A 20,097-nucleotide genomic window follows, 5' to 3' on the forward strand; every position below is an offset into this window, starting at 1 on the left:
CACTAGCTAGTTGGTCAAAAGTGATTTGTCCAATAGCTCCTATTTGCCTATTGCATTTGGGCTTAAATCCTACATAATTCATGAAACTCCGAAAGCCACAACAAATTTTGTCCAGGTTCTAAGTATGTCCTAGCTATGGATTTCCAATCGTTTGGGGTTAAGATTTCATAAAATAAATTATCTAGTAACAGCTTAACATAAGAGGATGTGGCCCCATAAAGAGTGCAACCCTTTTTCAAATTTTTAATTTTTTCCAAATTAAAAGGAGTGTATTTTCTCTCTTTTTGACCTGAAGAGTCAAGTTTTTCAATCACAGGATATGCATTTATAAAATCAGATATATCTTCTCCTTCATTTTTTGCTTTAATTAATGCCTCTTCTAATCTTGTCATATTTTGCTTCACAGGAAATGCCTTAATAGGTGGTTCTGATTGCATTACTCCCTCTTCCCATCTTACTTCTTCCTCCACCCATGAAGGGTTAATTGAGGGAGGAGGGTCATGAGATGAGGAATGATCTAATTTCTCCTGCTGTGAAGTATCACACTCCAAATTGTACTTAACTCCATTCTTATCTGATTCTTCCTCTTTTTCACCTAATTTAGTTGGCTCCTCTCCCTCCTCCTGTTTCTTCTTTTTCCTTATTTTAACACTTATAAAATTTCCTAAAGCAGGTGTATTAAATTATATATATTAAGTATGTCTTTGGAAATAGAGTTAGGTCCATTTTTATTATAGAATTGACAAAGATCCTCTCCTACTAATTTCCACTCCTCTAGATCTAATTCTTTTTCCAGAGAGAAACAAGGATATATGTTCTTTACAGTTTCTAAAAGTTCAGTGATCTGCTGCAAAATTATAATCAAACCTTGGCTTTCCATAACTTTGACAATGCTCTCTAAACAGTTTCCTTGAACAGAAACAAAAGGCTGTTTTCTAAACATCTGTCCTATCTTAGATGAAATTCTACTTTAACTCTTTTAATAAAATTTCTTTGTTGTACTCACCCTAATTTTTTCCACTTTTCCACTGGAATCAGGATTTTGTCAGCCCCATGTTGGGTGCCAAAATGTGGTGTTTTTCTTCTTTAAAATATAATGATTCTCTCTGGGAGCAGGTTTCTTGGGGAGGTTTTCTGGAGGCAGCCTTTCAGTTGAAAGTAATAATCACCCCAAATGCAGCCAGATGTTAAAAGTTCAGATCTTTTATTGCTTCCTCCAAAATTTCTTCCAGTTAGTTTCCTTTGTGGCCTATCTCTCTGCTTGGTTCCAAGAGCTCCCTCCAAATGTCTCCAAATCCAGAGGTTTGTCCTTCAGCCTCCAGCCAGCACAAAGGTGGAAAATGGAATGGATCTGACTCCTCTAGCTCAACTCTGAATGTCTCCAGCCAGCACCAAGGTGAAAGTGGGAATGAATCTGTCTTGCCTCCCTCCGAGAGAGGGCTTCTCTCTGAACTCAGTTGACAGCTCCTCTCTCAATCTTTTCAGCTGAACTAACTTGACTGGCTTACTGAAGCTCTATTTATGCTCCTTCTCTGAGAGTGGGATTATGGATTTCCTCCCAAAGTGCTCTCTGACCCTAAGAGTTTCTTGCTTATATGAGCTCTCTAAAGGTGTGAACACAAGCATTGTTTCTATCAGTATTAGCAACTTATCACCTTGTAAGGATTCGCTCTAAGATGTGAACCAATAAGCATTGTATCAATTCCATTGAGTTAACACTAGGATTCTAACACAGGCCAACCAGGGATTATTAGCTTCTCTCTCTTTCTCAGTAAGTGCCTATAGATATTGTGAAACAATGCCTCAAGAGTCTAATTTTTTAAATTACCTTATAAAATCTGTGTCAGTATCTGATGTTTATCTATTTACTCATGTAGAAAGATGTGTTTATAAGTAGAGTTCCTGACTATATGCTTACTCCCTCCCTCCAACCTAAACCTGATAAATTGGAATAATATGTGTCTTTGGAAAAATTAATAGGGATAAAATTTATAACTATAAAATTGTAATTCCTTTCTTGGAATTACAGTTTGATGACAAGTAATTATTTTATGAATTGAATTTGATGGATTAAGTAGCCACAAGTTTTCTTAGAAAGATTCCAAATATTCAAATTATGGCACTAAAGAGGAAAATTATGAGAGGATTGCCCCAATGTGTCTGGAAGATTTTTTGGTTTATGATTCTAAATTAGTTTTGTCTCCTTTAATGCAAGATAATTTCAGTAGTGAATATTGTTTTTCTAAAGAGCCTGTCAGTATTATATCATAAAATGAGATGACAGGTTATTGAAAATAGGCATGTATTCCATACATCTTCATCTCTCCAGGGCAAGCATTCCCAATGGCTTTAGCCAATTATCTTGTGGCATAATTTCAAGTTCTTTCATCATACTGATCACCCTGCTGGGGATAACCTGTAACTTGTCGGAGTTCTTTCTAAAATGTGATACCCAAAACTGACCAGTTATTGTTCATTTGTTCTATCATGTCCATGACCTCATGGACTATACTGTTCATGGGATTTTCTTAGGAAAGATACTGGAGTGCTTTGCCATTTCCTTCTCCAATGAATTAAGGTAAATAGATTTGCTCAAGATCACACAACTAGTATCTGAGACCAAATTTGAACTCAGATTACTCACAGAACCAAAGATAATATTCCAAGTATAGGCTGAATGAAATAAAGTAAAATGAAATTATCATCCCCTATGTTGTAGACATTATAACTCTCTTGATATAGCCTAAGTTTATATAATCTTTCTTAGCTGCTATGTAATTCCATTCAAGAGTTCTAAATGGCTCAGTGGACAGAACACTGGGCCTAAAGTCAGGAAAACCTGAGTTTTGATCCTAGGGAAATCACTTAATACTATTTGCCTTAGTTTTCTTATCTGTAAAATGAACAGAAAAATAAAATGGCAAACCACTCTAGTGTCTTTGCCAAGAAACCCCTCAAATGGGGTCATGAAGAGCCAAAAACAACTGAAATGATTGTACAACAAAAACAAAAATGTCACTGCTATATTTCCCCATTGGATTTACAATTCATCAAAATCTCCAGATTTTTATTCTTTCATATGTTTTCTAGTGAAACCTCTCATATAGTATTTTTGTGAAACAAAATAAATATCTTTTCTTTTATCCCTGTTAAATTTCATATTTTTCAATTCAAACTAGACATTTTTGGAGCTTGATTTTCTCTTCCAAGATATTAACCATACCTTTCAATTCCTTGTCTTCTGAAAATTTAATTATCACAAATTCTTTGGTTCCATGAAAATTAGTAACAAAACTGCTGGAAGCACAAGGCCAAGAACAGATCCTGGGATATTCTAATAAAGAATTTCCTCCAATTTTCTATTAAACAATTAGTAATTTATCTTTTGGTCCAGTGATTCAGTCTGTTTCAAATTCACACAACTGTATCATCTCTTAATTCAATCTCAAGAATATCATGAGAGACTTTATGAGATGCTTTTTGAACTCTAAATATACTTTTTTTGCATCATTCTCCTGATCTACCAGACTAATAACTTTATTTAAAATAATAATGAATTGTTAGTCTCACATGTCCAGATTTGAATGAAGCCTTACTTACTTTTAGTAATTATTTCTTTACCTTTCTGTTCACAAACAATTCATATTTTAGAATGTTAACAGAATAAAATCTAAGCTCCACCTTTTTCCTTTTTTTGAAAATTGGAGCATTTATGGGTTTTTTTTTTTCCTGTACCTTCTCACCTAAAATAGCCACAACTAGAAAATACATCAAGGAAAGAAATTTAAGAAACATTCAACTACCTGGAAACAATGATTTTTTTAAAACCCTGTTCATTATATTTCAAATCATAAGTGTAAGTTGACAGAACTATTGCAATGAGAGTATGAAGTAATGATACAAAGAATGTATTGATCACCTCCTGAAAGAAACACTAAAAGCAAAAGTCCCAGAAATGTCATAGCCAAATTCCAGACTTTCGAAATCAAAGAAAAATATTATAAGCAGCCAGAAAAAAAGGTGGTTCAGATACCAAAAAAGAACATTAAGAATTAACATAATACTTGGCAACTTCTGCAATAAACCAGAGGAGATCTTGGAATACAATATTCCAAAAAAGCAAGTTACATAAGCTACAATCAAAAATAACTTACCCTGCAAAGTTTCCCCTACAAGGGAAAAAAAAGGAAATTTCATGAAATAAAGCATTTCAGGCGAAAAGAGCAGAGCTGAGTAGGATTGGAGAAGGCCTATTTGCTTCCAGACTAACTTTGCTGGTGCTACTCCTCTCTCTTTCTATTCCTCATGGACTTCTGTTTAACTTTTTGTGCAGTTTTGGGGTAGAAGAAGCTACTTATTACTGTTTTTTATTGGATTTCTTGATCATTATTCTGTCTGGCATAAAGTTCAGGTTTTTGTTCCTCCTCACTGAAAGATGGTATTCCTCCATTTACATAGCCATTTTGGTTAGAAGCTCACTCTATTCTTTTACTCCAGATGTATCCCAAAGCTTACTTCTTGTTCATAAATGTTTAACTGGTTTCAAAACCCAGACACAGAGACACAATTCTCCCTCCTTCCCTCTCACCAAAGCAGGAAGAGAAGCCAGATCTGTATTTATAGGTCTACATGTCCCTAAAGGGAAGATTCTTATCCTTTCCCTTTATAGCATTCCCTTTCATTGGATTCAGTGAAATGAAACCAAGAGCAGACAGTAGATGAGGCTAATTCTGGCTTTCTTGAATGTCTAATCAAAGCCTCCTAATCCTCACATAATTAGCTGACCAGATACAGTTATGGAACTTCTCTACATGCACTACATGTACTACTACTACACTCCAAGACACTTCTTCTTCTTCTTCTTTTTTTAAATAGCTTTTTATTTACAAGTTATATGTATGGGTAATTTTACAGCATTGACCATTGCCAAACCTTTTGTTCCAATTTTTCCCCTCCTTTCCCCCACCCCCTCCCCTAGATGGCAGGATGACCAGTAGATGTTAAATATATTAAAGTATAAGTTAGATATACAATAAGTATACATGACCAAACCATTATTTTGCTGTACAAAAAGAATCGGACTCTGAAATATCATACAATTAGCCTGTGAAGGAAATCCAAAATGCAGGCAGGTAAAAATATAGGGATTGGGAATTCAATGTAATGGTTCTTAGTCATCTCCCAGAATTCTTTCGCTGGGCGTTGCTGATTCAGTTCATTACTGCTCCATTGGAACTGATTTGGTTCATCTCATTGCTGAAGAGGGCCATGTCCATCAGAATTGATCATCATATAGTATTGTTGTTGAAGTATATAATGATCTCCTGGCCCTGCTCGTTTCATTCAGCATCAGTTTGTGTAAGTCTCTCCAGGTCTTTCTGAAATCATCCTGTTGGTCATTTATTACCAAACAATAATATTCCATAATATTTATATACCACAATTTATTCAGCCATTCTCCAATTTATGGGCATCTACTCAATTTCCAGTTTCTGGCCACTACAAAGAGGGCTGCCACAAACATTCGTGCACATACGTATCCCTTTCCCTTCTTTCTGTTCTCTTTGGGATATAAGCCCAGTAGTAACACTGCTGGATCAAAGGGTATGCAGTTTGATAACTTTTTGAGCATAGTTCCAAATTGCCCTCCAGAATGCGTGGATGTATTCACAATTCCATCAACAATGTATTAGTGTCCCTGTTTTCCCACATCCCCTCCAACATTCCACATTATCTTTCCCTGCAAGACACTTCTTTTACATAAGACATAGTGAAGTCAAGTTGTGCATGGAACTTTGCACCTGCAATGTAGTTGATTAATAGGGGGCAAAGTCTGGAAAAGTAGGCTGGAGCCAAATCATGAATGACTTCAAAAGGCAAGCTGCGGTAGTAATATTTTATTCCATACACAGTTGTGAGCCACTGAAGATTCTTGAGCAGGAGAGACAGACCCATAGAGTAACCAGCTCATTGAGAAGTCTAGAGTTAGTCACATCTTAGAAGAACAAGACAGCCCTCAGGAAAAAGGCCTTCTCTGGTTTTCAGTAGATACCATCTTCATGGGTTCCCTCACTAGTATGAAGGGCTTCAAAAATTACAGCAATGGAGACTATACTGGGGCCTTAAATAGAAATAGATGAATTCCCTGAAGAGAAGGACACTGAAAAGCCAGAAAAGTCAAACGTACTAATTTTTCAGAAATAGACACTGTTGCTTAAGAGCAAAAGAATTGATTGAATTTATCATCAAATGGTACACACCAACTACCCCAAAAGTTCCAGATAAGCACAGAAGGTATTAGCCTTCCTAAATAACTATTCAAAAACTATTTTTAAAACATCCTCTAGTTGTTTTAATTGATTTTGTAAAAATTGTGTTCTTGGGATTTTGTAAAAGTTTCTTGTTTCTTTTTGGAGTTGTGCAGAGGATAACTTTAACTAAGGAAGGACTAGGAAGGCTGTTGCAATATTTTAGACAAGTGGTGATAAATACAAGTCTAAATTATATTTGTGCAAGAATTTTCTCAATCATATAGTTGACAAATGATTATCCAGCCTTTTTTGAATATCTTTAGTGAAGGGAACTCACTGGAGTGTAGGCTTCTGTAGGAAGTTTCTTTCTAAAATCAAACCTAAATTTCTCTCTAAAATTTCTACCAACTGTTTTTCTAACATATACTCCATTGGAATGAGATTTTTTGTGTATTTTTTGTAAAGCTCTTATTTACATAAACTATTATATCCATGGACCTCTGAGACTAATAGCAAAGGTAAATATTTTATTACGTATTTTTCCAGTTTGTATGATATTGTTTTCTTGGGGCTCTTTTTAAAGTTGAACATTTCCCATATAATTCAGTTGTGAACAAATTGGCCTTGTGCTTTGAAATTCTTTTCTATGAGAAAGATAGCAGATAGTATTCTTTGTTTTTCTATAGATGAAACTTACAGAGAAGAATGATTGGATGTAATTAGTGCCAATACTACAAAGACTTGAACCCTCAACTCCTGACGATATATTTCTTGAACTATAATTGAACTTTAAAAAACAGAAGATTGTCAGCTGGCCAGCAGTTTCCTGATTAATACTTAATCATCACGTGTTCATAGTCCCTGGAGAATTCAGATCTTATAATTCCTATGTATGTAGGACTGTTCTCCTATTTTATGTCTCTCTTTTTCTTTCTTGTTTCCCACAAGGTGGCAGCAGACCTCCAAATCTTCAGGTTTGTCCAGCAACTTGCAACCCACAGGTGCCAAAGCTGATGCCCTCAGGGAAGAAATGGAGGAAGCTGCAAACCGAGTGGAGATTTGCAGGGTACCCACTCCCTACTTTGTCTCATGTTGTTCCTTACCTGGAGGCACACCCTAAGAAACAAAAGAGATTTTCAGGGTACCCATCCCCTACCTTGTCCCATCTTGTCCCATCCTGGAAGCACAGAGACTTAATAGCACACATACACATACACACATACACACACACACACACACACACACACACACACACACACGCTCCATCTTTCTTTTGAGCTGAAATTTAGAGTATTTGTAGATACCAAGTCACTAATTCATTAGTAGAGTCTTACCAGGGATTCTTAATTCAGGCTTTATGAATTTGGTTTCCTTCATAATCCTATATATTTTATATATTGAAAAACTTTATTCTGGCTAATTCTTTTTTGAGTGCTAAATCCCTTTTAGGGTTAGCCTGCCTTGGGTCCCTTTAATGGCGTCTTCTTCATGACTACAACTTGTTTTCTCCTTTGTTAATTGCTAAAAACTTCTTTTCCTTGCTAAAGACTGTTTATATATTTAGCCTGTATAATGAAATCTTTGCCTCTTGGGGAAAAACAGCAACAACACTATTTTCTGAAGAGAACAATGGCTTCACCAGATCATCAAAGAGATTTATGACAGAAAAAAAAAAAAAAAGGTTAAGAATCCTTGTTTTTGATCTTGAATCCTAGAGATTCTTTTAGAAGTATAGGAAGTCAAGAGTCTGAAGGATAGTGGGGAGGAAATTTCACTCTGTGCTGGATTAGAAGATAGTAAACTATTTCCATTAGTTCCATTAGTTAAAAGAAGAGAGTATGTTGCGCTTATTTCACGTTGATGTTTATATCAGTGCTATATTTAAAAAGAAAAAAAAAGCTTTTATCACAAATACCTATAGGTATTTGTATACCTATGGCATTAGGTAATTCAAACTCACTACTTATATTCAGGAACTTCTATCTGACTTTCTGTTATTATCTGCTGTTATTTTTGACTAATTGGAAGGTGTTATTCTCTTATTATATCTTATTATTATATTATTATATATTATTATTATATATTATTATTCTCTTATTATATCTCTTATTATCTTCAAGACTCTATCAAATTTAAGTTATAGATTTTTGAGAAACTGACTCCTGAATGTAAAACTATTCACTTTAATGGAGGAAATGTTCTTTTTCTGAGTTCTATGATGTTTATATTTCTAAATTCATTGAATACTATAATCTGTTATGGGGAAAAGCTTACTATCTAGAAAATTTGCTTTTTATCAGCCCAAGATCATTTTTCCTCCCAGCTACATTATTGAGAGTAATAAATATATTCATTTATGTTATTTGAAGTATCTATTCCTAGGGTCTAGCCAGAATTTTAGAATTGTGTTTAGAAACATGAAATCACACAGTGTTACCTAAACATAGCGAAATTAAGCTTTTATCAGAAATTAGGTGAATAGAATTGGTGACCAATAAATGAAAAACAAAGCTGAAAAGAACGTATGGAAGCGCAATCCCTTTGCTACATAGCCACAGACAATTCTATTGGAATATCCATCGGGCTCAATCACTTAAGTTTACCCAAATAGTCATGATCATAAATCCAATATTTTGTCTACATTCAAATGAGCCTGTCAAACCTTCTTTCTTTATATAGAAAGCACTGACAGATTTAAAAGAATTCATTAGCTTGGTAACTCACATATCATGGGACCAACAAGAGTAGTACTAATATTCCTGGAGCATAGTAGTATAGATATAATAAACATCTAATTGTTGTTGTTGCTATTGTTCATTTTTCATTCCAGTATCATTGTTCTCTTTTTCTCTCCTGCCTATTCCATTTTTGCTTTTTGTATTCTTTCCCATTTTTCTATCATGATAAATTTTTACCTCTAATTTTTATGTTAATAGATCAATTACAAAAATATATATCGTTCAGAATTTTAGATGTTATGTCATAAACATTTCCTGGTGTACATTTATATCTCATTTTATTTTGTATCCCATCGCCTTACTTATACCTGATATTTGATGTGTTTATGAGATACAGAGAACTTTTAAATGTGGTCAGGTTATTTTCTTATTAATTTTTTAAACGGCATCCGCATCTAATCTCAGAAATGATCATTATACTTGAGATAAAAGATAAGTTAATATATATTGACAGTTTGTTTAATATCTTAATCTTCCATATTTTTTAAGACCATATATTCTTTAGTTAAAGGTAAATTACTCATTTTATAAGCAACATCTAAATGAATAAACTGGAATATTTGTGAGAGGTGGGAGGTGATTAGTGCTTATGTGCAAGCACTCTTAGAAAATGAGAATGGAATTTTAATATTTGGTATTACTCAATATTGTGCATTAACGACACTCTCTTAAATTTTCCCCCCATCCTTTAATAGTTAGTGATTGGTGAAGACAATGGCTGGTCTCACTGCCAGAGATTTTAATGATTAAAAATGTTTGAATCGTATAAGGTTATATTCCCTCATCTTTCTTCACCTAATTTTCTAAAGCAAAAATAGAAATATATTAGAGTCAATTCAAAGAGAATATGCTAATTTTAGTCTCATTATCAAATTATATTCCCCAGGTGTGGAATGGAACAATAGAAATTTCATAACTGTTAACATAATTAAGAGTATAGGTGTTACCAATACCATTTATCCATTGCTGCCTAAAATGATATTTGTTAAAGAATTTCTGCTTTGGTTTGAAATTCTGTTTAATAAAAGTATTACTTGGCTCACAATGCTTGAGCTTATCCATATTAATTGCTAATTAAAATATTTTGATTAAATGAAAATATTCATATATCATCTTGTATAGGTAGTCTCTCCTTAAGCCACTTAATTTTTAATGCTTTCTCCCACTTACATTATTTGATATTTACTCATATATCTACTTGTTGTATCTCCTAGTATCAGGTAAGTTCCTTGAAGACAGGGAGAATGATTTTTTTTTCTGAAAATAACATAATCAAAATAACCAATAGGAATTTGTTACCCAAAATAATTAGCATGATTATTTAAAAAAGCACCTACATATTTAGGTACCCAGACATATTTAAATCATCAGGCCCAGATAAATTAAATCTAAGACTACTAAAAGAATTATCAAATAATATTGTTAACAAGAACTGGAAGGCATGATCATTAATGATCATTAGAATATCATGGAAGGAGGCCAGCAAAGATGATGGAATGAGCAGAACCCATAAAACTAAGCTTTCCCCTATGATTACTCCAGTAAAGATTATGGTGAAGTACCATTTAGAATGATGGTCACACAGTGGTTCATTTTTAAAATTCATATTAATATATGGAGATAGCCAGAAGTCTATGGATGTTTGAGCAGGAGACTCAGAAAGACCCAGGTTGGGACCTTCAGTCAGTACAATGGTAAGCCAGCAGCCGTATCACTTTGCGATGTAGGGAGATCTCAGAAGATTGTGCCTAAGACAGGTAGCAGGAATAGGAAATATTTGGTTTCTCTATTCATCTGACCCTAGAAAGGAATACTTTATCTAAAATGAACAGTGACTTGGGGCTGTAGCAAGAAGGCAGGAAGGATGCAAAAAGACAGAGTAGGATCTATCCACACTGAATTGATATGTGAATAGACTAGAGTTTGAGTGTACATGTGGCCTAGGGCCTGAAGATATGATAAGACAGTGATTTTGGAGCAGGGTTGAATTTGGTTCTCTATATTTCTGCCCAACTCAGACTGGAATAGGGCCTACAGATAGGGTAGGAATCTGGGATCACAGATTGATCTACAATTCTGTACTCTAAACCTAATCAGTGAATAGAGGATAGAACCAGAAACAGTGTACTGGAGCTCTAACCAAGAACAACTGTACATTTATATCTCTGAGGCTTAAACTGTGGTCAGATACTACAATTATGAGACAAATAGGGCATTGATCAGCACATGCTATATAGATCATATTGCTTAGAATTCATGCAAAGTTATGGTTCCCTGGCTTTGTCCCTCATTTCGTTTTAGACTTCAGTATTCAGAGAAAGCAGCAGCAAGATTAAGACCCAAAAAGGCCTAAAAATTACCACCAAAAATGTGCCATAAAATAAAATCCTAATTCAGAAGATAAAGACTAGAAGAAATTAAAACAAAAGAGAGAGAGAGTGAAAAGCAGACAGACAAAGACAGAGTCAGAGATCGAGACCAAGACAGAGACAGAGATAGAGACAGAGACAGAGCGAGAGAGCACTAGAAGCTAAAAAAAATAATAAAAATAAAAATAATTTTAAAAAAAAGTCAAGAAAAGAAAAGAATACTTCTACAATGACTATAAGTAAGTCCACAAAGACAACTAAATTCCTGGAAAAAATAAGTTTTAAATATATATATATATATATATATATATATATATATATATATATATATATATATGTAAATGAAATAAAAACTCAGAGTAAAGACTGAGGAGAAAATTAGCATATTAATACAATAAGTACAATAAGTTGTTAGGTTTAGATGGTCTTAGAAGAAATAAAGAAGAAAAAAATAAATACACTGAGGAAGAAGGAGGAAGGAGTGGGAGAAATTTATCTTATAATTGGGTTGTACAAGTAGAAGACAATAAAACTATAAGGAAAGCATTGGAGGCATGATAAGAAAGTTTGCTATAGAAATACATTCAACTCATCAGAGAAACAGGAAGGAATTGGGTTTTGAGAGAGGGAAGAATAAAAATGAAAGTACATATTGGAAAGTATTAATTATAAGAAAAACAAATTCCATCATCTGAGGATATTTTAGGATAAGGGGCATGGAGGGAATAATTAAAAGAAAAAGAAAGAAATTAATTAAATTACCTATCTATGCCTTTGGGTAGGTTATTGTTCAAAATTTTATACAGTCCATGGTTCTTCTTTAGTCTTCCATCTAAGTTGTCATTGAATCATTAATTTTTTTGTGTGTAATGTAGTCAGATAACAAGCTCTGGATTCATCTAACTATTCTAGTTCACATTTATACTAGCTCACATTTCTTTACTTTGCATGGATAACATTAGACAGAATCACAGAATCCATTAAAACCCAGAGAAATCCATTCCATTTTAAATTATTTTAAATTTTAGAAAGCTTTTCTTTTGCTTCTCTTAAATCCATATACTCTTTTACTCTAGTTCTGTCCTCTTCGTTTAGTGAAAATACATGACAGATGTATAAAATGTCCAAGGTAATCTAACAAGATCAAGGAAAGTTGGAACTTCTCCATTTTACTTTTCTGCTGCTTCAGATGCTGAGATTCATATTTTTAGCCTTGTGTTGTTTTCATAACTTTTCATAACTTAACATTTTGCCATCCACAGGACCAACTCTCAGCTGATATGTACAATTTTGTGGCCAAAGAAATTGACTATGCAAACTACTTTCAAATGGTAAGACCCAGAAAAGTGGCATTATTTTGAAATAAAATTTTCTGAGTCACTATAGTAAGATTTTAGTGTAAAAATAAAAGATCAAAAGTAGAGAACATGACTCTTCCTGGCTAAGTATACTTCAGGCCTATTGATATGAGAGGCAGCATGGCACAGTGAATAATAGAACACTGGATTGGAAGTTGGGAAGACCTACTTTCACAGGGTTATTGTAAGGATCAAAAGAGATTAAATATATAAATACTTGGCAAACTGAAAAGTTTTATTCAAATATCAGCATCATCTTGTCACAATTTGAAACATTAGGCCTTCAGATTCTCCTTTTATGAAATATTATTATGTGTACATTTCTCTAAATGTCTAAAAATAAAAAAGAATCATCAATCACCTAACATCAAATCTCAATTCCTTTTGTCATTTTGATATTCTAATAGAAAAAGGATCACCATTTATAGTTTTTTAGTACTCTAATATAGTCTTATGAGTTAAAAATAGATTAAGCATTGGCTTTTACCTGATTTTTTAAAAAATTTAAAGCTTTTCAATAAATACAATAAATAACAAAACATGAGCTTTGATTCTAGATTATGACCCGTAAGAGGGAGATGGTAAGATGTTTTTATAGATTTGAAAGAACAGAGAGAAGAAAAAAGAAAATAACAATTTTGGATGGGTGAGAACTTGTAGACAGAAGAAGAAAATAACCCTGGGAAGGTTTAGTAAGCTTTATAATGTTTTTATAATTGTATAAGGACTACAGAGTCCCCCTTAAATGCCTCATCACAATTTAGAGATGAGCCTGGGTTCCTGAAAGTTATGCAAGCAAATTTCAGGCAGACTTTTGAGGGTAGTCCCAGCCAAAATCTATATAAATCTCCTTTTAGAGACTAATTAATTTTAAATTGAAGAAAACTTTCATATGTAGGGTGACCATTGGGTGATGGATTTTTAAACCATAGAATGCTGTAAAACAAAGAAAAAACTAAAATGGTCCTCAGTCCTGTAGGTCTCCTTATATTTCTTCAGTAGCATTGGTATAAGGGTGGAAAAAGAGGTAGAGGATTTATTTTAGAATTTTTGTTTATCTTTATTAATTTTATCTATTTAATTTGTTATTTCTAAATATGATATCTTCTTCCAACAGAGAAGCTGAATCATGGCAGTCTTTACATTATTGTTATAGATGTGACCAAAAAGAAGTTGTAGTTAAATGGAAGGATGTGATGTAGGTATTGGTTTTATCATATACCAAAAGGCTGCAATAAAGATTGTTTCATAGATTATCCATTTGTCTTATCAAACGGATATTTATTGTACCATGAAAAAAGTTGCACCTTATACCAACAGCAGTTGCTGATAATAAAAAGGTAATGTGATTCTACAAAGAATCTAATAATACCCTCAAAATGCACTCTGATACTTAGTAACATCAGTGCAAAGATAGAAAATGTATGAATGATGACAAAAATAGATTTGATAGTATGATTTAGGGAAAAATATGAAAGGCCAGATTTGTAGACTACAAGCATTTGCTTATGCAAAACAAAACTTCCATCTGCATATAAATGTCATTCAAGATTCTTTGAAAGATATAATAAATAATGCTCTGATCGTAAATATCAGGCAAGATATAAAATAGAAAAATGTATGTTTTTCAACAGTATTTGCTATTATAATAAAAAAAGATCCAATGCAGAGTCCAAGTTGAAGAAGATTTCTCTACAGATAGTGAGGTCCTACAGATTATTCTATTTATAAATGGCATTGTGTTAGTTTTATTAAGTTCTGGAAAAATGCAGAGTGTTTTTGAAGAGATCTATAGTCATTTAAAAGAAACTGTCTTAATCATTTAAATAAGAAAGACCAAGTGAATGAAAAATGTCTATTGCCAGGATTTCAATGTGGGTTTGGATGCAGAATCTTCTATAGAACTTGTTCATCAGTCTGTGTATACTGGGATTGACTGAGAACAATGAGTTGAGCCCAGAATTGAACGGGGATAAAAATGTGCTCAAGAGCCTTCAGAAGATTGAAGACTTCTTTTAATGACTACCAAGCTTCCTGTGAAAATCAAAGACTGTTGTTGTTGTTGTTTGTTGTTGTTGTTTGGGGTTTTTTATTTTTATTTATTTTATTTTATTTTTTTAGGCAGTCACGATTGAATAACTTGCCCAAAGTCACACAGCTAATGTCATATTTGAATTCAGGTCCTCCTGACTCCAGGGCCAGTGCTCTATCCTCCTAGCTGCCCTGGTCTATTCTTTTTAATTCCAATATTCAACCATTAATCAAGCATAGATTACAGCATCTATGAAGAATTTCAAATGAATATCACACAAAAGACAATGGGGAGAACATGCTGGTGTAAGTAACTTACAATATATAATCAATAAAAACTTCAGAAAACAGAAATGAGGATAAAAGATATTATCAAAGAAATTTATAATAGGAAAGAATAAAAATAGCCAGATGTTGAGGACAGAGTATGATGAATAGATAACTAGAGTCTCCATTATATAGAGAGAAAATGAGGAAGGTTTTTAGCACATTGACTCACACTGAATGGGCCCCTTTGATGAATTTATTGGAGGTTAAATGTCACACAGGATGGTGTATGAGAGAAATTCTAAACTCAGTATTAGGTACAAATTTACCAGAGACAAATTTAATAGTTAAATAATTCTGGCACCTCAATTTAGAGAAAAAATAGAAGAGGACAGTAATCCCTCCTGCATTTAAAAAATATCATCATCCACATCCACTCACAATTTATTATCCCAGAAGCAAAAGACAAAATTCTTGTCATAAAGATCAAATAAAAAAAAAATAAAGATCAAATAAGAAGACAGTCTAGGCAAACCATTATTGAATCATTAAATAGAATGGTAGTCACTCAACTTTCAAATATGTCCTGGAGAATCATCTTCCAAAATATATAATTCTTCTTTGATCATTCTCTCCAAAGATTGCTCTTTCTTGCATGTCTATGAACTTTAGAGATATTTTTATTAATTTAACTAATCAAAGATTTCTTCCTTTTCTTAGGCTAATCAGTTTCAGGAAAGGAGTCCTTTCTGACTTGATCAGGTCTCTCCTTTTAGACACTATTTGTCCCCTTATTAAAAGGGCCTACAAACAGATTTCATTGTTAATAGTCAATAGTCAAGAAAATTTATCAAGTTCTTACTGTTATAGGGATATAGGGATAAAAATTATAGTTATAATAGTTATAGAGATAAAAACAAAAAAGACAACTCAGTCCGAGAGAGAGAGAGAGAGAGAGAGAGAGAGAGAGAGAGAGAAAGGAGAGAAGGAAGGAAGAAGACATGGATGGGTGATGAGTTGCATATTAGAATAAGTTTCCAAATCAATGAGATCACTGATTCATTTGAACACTGGGCATCAGAGTCGGTTAATCTCTTTTGTTACTATTGGTCAAAACCCTAATTACTCCTTTGATTCTTTATTCCTTTGCAATGTTACTGAGGGCTTGCCTGGCACCCTGGCATTTAGTAGGTGTTTAATAAAAAAAGCTTGTAGTGTGATCATAGTGAATAGAGATCCAGCCTTGAAGACAGGAAGGTCTAGTTTCAAAACCTGATGTCAATACATATTAATTGATTGATCAAAAACAAACTCCTCTTATAGTGCCAAACAATTATTTAAGACTGGATTATAAACTAATTATTGACTTGTATCAGTAATTAGAATTCCCTTTACTTTATAATTCTAAAATATAATTCCAAACTTTATAAAAGATAGATAGGTAAATAGATAGATAGATAGATAGATGATTAGAGTGGTTGAATTATACCTATAGAGATCCTTTTTTTCCATAAAATTTTAAAAGTGTCATTATGTGCTTAAATAATTTGTTATTGCCTAGACAATTTCAATCATCTATGAATGACTTTGATGCTCAGAGTACTAGGAGATTTTCTTATCCTTGTTTTTTCTAAAAATCCTGTTCAATTCAAAATGCCAAAAAGTTACACATGAAATTATATCTATAAGTTAGTCTTAGTTGAATTAAATATATATGAGAAACAATAGCAAAAAAAACCTGGAGACATTTTACTTATTTACTTATCTGAAGTAAATGAATTAACCAATGTTTAACTTATTTGAACAAAACTTGAAAGGTGCTACTGTCAATACAACCTTAAGGGTAGAGGGAAGAGGAGGACATAGGAAATTATTCCATATGAGCTAAATTACAGTGACCAGAGCAATTTTAGTTCATAAGATGCTATCTGAAAGCTGCATATTGGGCTTGAAGTTCCTCCACGCAGTGCAATAAAGTCAGTCTTGCCACAATTCAATTGTTGAAATCTGAGTCAATTGTAAATGGTAAACAAGTATATTTCCCAGCATTTTCTCTCCTACTTCTCCTGAAGTCTGGGAAATCTCTTTCCCTTCTTTTATTCCATAATAACTTATTCCTTTTTCTTCCTGAACATCATACCTCCCTCTATTCCTGATAGATGATGAAAGAAAGAGACAGAGAGAGAGAGAAAGAAGGGAGAGAAGGAGGAAGGAAGGAAAGGAGGGAGAGAGAGTAAAGGAAAATTAGAATAGATGATAAATAATTAAATGTTTGTTTTGGTTTCTTTTTTTTCCCCTTTGTCATGGGAAGATAGCATGACAAAGTAGGATAATAATATTAGCTTACATCTATAAATACTGTTTGTATTATTTCACTTGATTTTCATATTCAGTCTTTGAGGTAAGTACACCACCATAATAAAGAAGTAGCTATTTAAGTTGGGCACTGGCTTCTGGTATAAATCTCTTATTTTTGCCATAATCTTTATCACTTGGAGTTTCCAGAGTCACTTGTATCTCTATTGTGATTAAAGAAAGATTTAAGCAGGATCAGGACCATTATTTTATGTAATATTGGCAATAGGAGAGGTAGTAGATTAAATTTTAGCAAGGTAGAATGGGTTTCCTACTTCCCTCCCTGCTTCCCATGTAAGCTTGAGCTTAAGGTAGCATTATAGTAAACAATATACTATATGGAACTTATTCCTACTAAATTACCTTTAGTAATATATATATATATATATATATATATATATACACATATATATATATATGTGTGTGTGTGTGTGTGTATATATGTGTATATATATATGTATATATACATTTGCCTTTGTTTCTTCTCAGTTAATAGAAGTGCAAGCAGAATACCATAGGAAGTCATTAATGCTATTGCAGAATGTTTTGCCTCAGATAAAAGCCCAACAGGGTAAGTACAAATCTTCTTTTATTATTACTAATCAAACAGAACTCTTTCTTGTTATCTTGTTGAGGAAGAAATGACCATGATCCCTATTGCCACTGCATTTATACTCAGCAGTCTTTTAATATGGAAGTGCTATGTTTTGCTCTTTTCTAAAGAAGGAATTCAATTAAATACGTCTGTTTCAACACTTAATAGAAACAAGGCATATATGTACTAGAAAGTAGGGAATAGAGGTAGATAAAACTATAGAACAAAAGGTTAGAGGATTTCAGAGATCAGAATAAAAAACTCTGATGTGTTGTGCCAATACTTGGCCCAGAGAGATAGTGGACATGCTACTTGAGTATCTACTATTACAAATGAAATGTCCCTTGTTCCTATGGTATCAAGTAGTAACTGCGTAAGCCTTGATTTTTTTTACATGACATAGAATTTCCAATCCATCAGTTTGCTAAATATTTTCTTCCTTTTGCTTCTACAACAGAGGCATGGGTAGAAAAACCATCTTTTGGGAAGCCTTTGGAGGAGCATCTGGCAGTCAGTGGAAGGGAAATTGCATTCCCTATTGAGGCATGTGTGACCATGCTGCTTGAATGTGGAATGCAAGAGGAGGTAGGTGGGCTTGTATCCATCATTTACAGACCCATTCTTACTATTCTTTTATCAATCATGGGAGACTGTATTTCCATAAAAAAATTCTATATGACCTTTTTCCCCTTTTATATTCCTAATTTTCCCAACATAAATTCCTAAATGTGATACTCTATCTTTTCAATTTTGTAGCATTTATCACATACTTTCTTTGTATGTGGTGTTTATCATTTCTGCTACTACAGTGTAAAGTCTTTTTTTTTTAATTTTATAATAACTTTTTATTGACAGAATCCATGCCAGGGTAATTTTTTTACAACATTATCCCTTGCACTCACTTCTGTTCCGATTTTTCCCTTCCCTCCCTCCACCCCCTCCCCTAGATGGCAAGCAGTCTTATATATGTTACATATGTTGCAGTATATCCTAGATACAATATATGTTTGCAGAACCAAACAGTTCTCTTGTTGCACAGGGAGAATTGGATTCAGAAGGTAAAAATAACCTGGGAAGAAAAACAAAAATGCAAATAGTTTACATTCATTTCCCAGTGTTCTTTCTTTGGGTGTGGCTGCTTCTGTCCATCATTTATCAATTGAAACTGAGTTAGGTCTCTTTGTCAAAGAAATCCACTTCCATCAGAATACATCCACATACAGTATCGTTGTTGAAGTGTATAATGATCTCCTGGTTCTGCTCATTTCACTTAGCATCAGTTCATGTAAGTCTCTCCAAGCCTCTCTGTATTCATCCTGCTGGTCATTTCTTACAGAACAATAATATTCCATAACATTCATATACCACAATCTACCCAGCCATTCTCCAATTGATGGGCACCCCATTCAATTTCCAGTTTCTAGCCTACAGTGTGAAGTCTTAAAGGGAAAATACCATTTGTTGTGTTATTCATCATTCCCTCACTAGCATAATTTATGTCCAAAGTAGGTGGTAAATAAATGTTTTTGAATATTTTAGGTAAGGAAAATAACAAGAAGAAACTGTGGAAGCTGGAATGAGTTTAGTGTAGGGAGTCATGAGACAATAAGGCAGAACATTAGGGCTAAATTTAATTCAGTAGGAAATGGAGAATCATTAACAGTTTTTGAGCAGAAGAACAATATAAGTAAGGAATGCTGCTGACACCAAAATCCCTACCCTATCATCTACTTTTTCTTTCTCCATCATTACACCTAGAAATTTTAGATTCTAGCTACTCTCAAGTTCTAGATTTGTAGACTCTTCACTTCAGGAGTTATTGTCCCATTTGGAGGCACTACCTAACTCCACCCTAATTTCTGAGCCATCAGAAAAATGGAATACCTCATCCCCCCATAAATATTAAAGGCCCTTGACATAAAGCATCTCCCTGCCAGGATCTTGTCCAAGACTAGGACCTCTAATAGCAGACAATAATAGAAGAGCCAAGCTCATTCTCTGTGTGCAGAATATTTTGTGGGTATGTATCAAACTCTAATCTGATTTTTTGAAATAGTTTCCTAGTTGACCTCTCTGCCTCCCTTATCTCCATCGTCTACATAGTTCCAAAACTAATATTCTAAAAGTACACAA

At 33.5% G+C, this 20,097-nt stretch overlaps 1 protein-coding gene across 3 annotated transcripts in view; it reads left to right on the forward strand.

The window, feature by feature from the left end:
• The window catches only part of ARHGAP44 (Rho GTPase activating protein 44), a 176,024-nt gene that overhangs the window by 49,248 nt on the left and 106,679 nt on the right, over positions 1-20,097 (forward strand). For all 3 annotated transcript variants that reach the window (XM_051995581.1, XM_051995580.1, XM_051995579.1), the window contains exons 7-10: positions 7,200-7,317; positions 12,621-12,689; positions 17,859-17,940; positions 18,422-18,549. In XM_051995581.1, coding sequence (XP_051851541.1) covers positions 7,200-7,317; positions 12,621-12,689; positions 17,859-17,940; positions 18,422-18,549 — 397 coding nt within the window. The remainder of the gene's footprint in view (positions 1-7,199; positions 7,318-12,620; positions 12,690-17,858; positions 17,941-18,421; positions 18,550-20,097) is intronic.

The sequence above is a fragment of the Antechinus flavipes genome, chromosome 4 (assembly GCF_016432865.1).
Source record: "Antechinus flavipes isolate AdamAnt ecotype Samford, QLD, Australia chromosome 4, AdamAnt_v2, whole genome shotgun sequence".
Taxonomy (NCBI): Eukaryota; Metazoa; Chordata; class Mammalia; order Dasyuromorphia; family Dasyuridae; genus Antechinus; species Antechinus flavipes.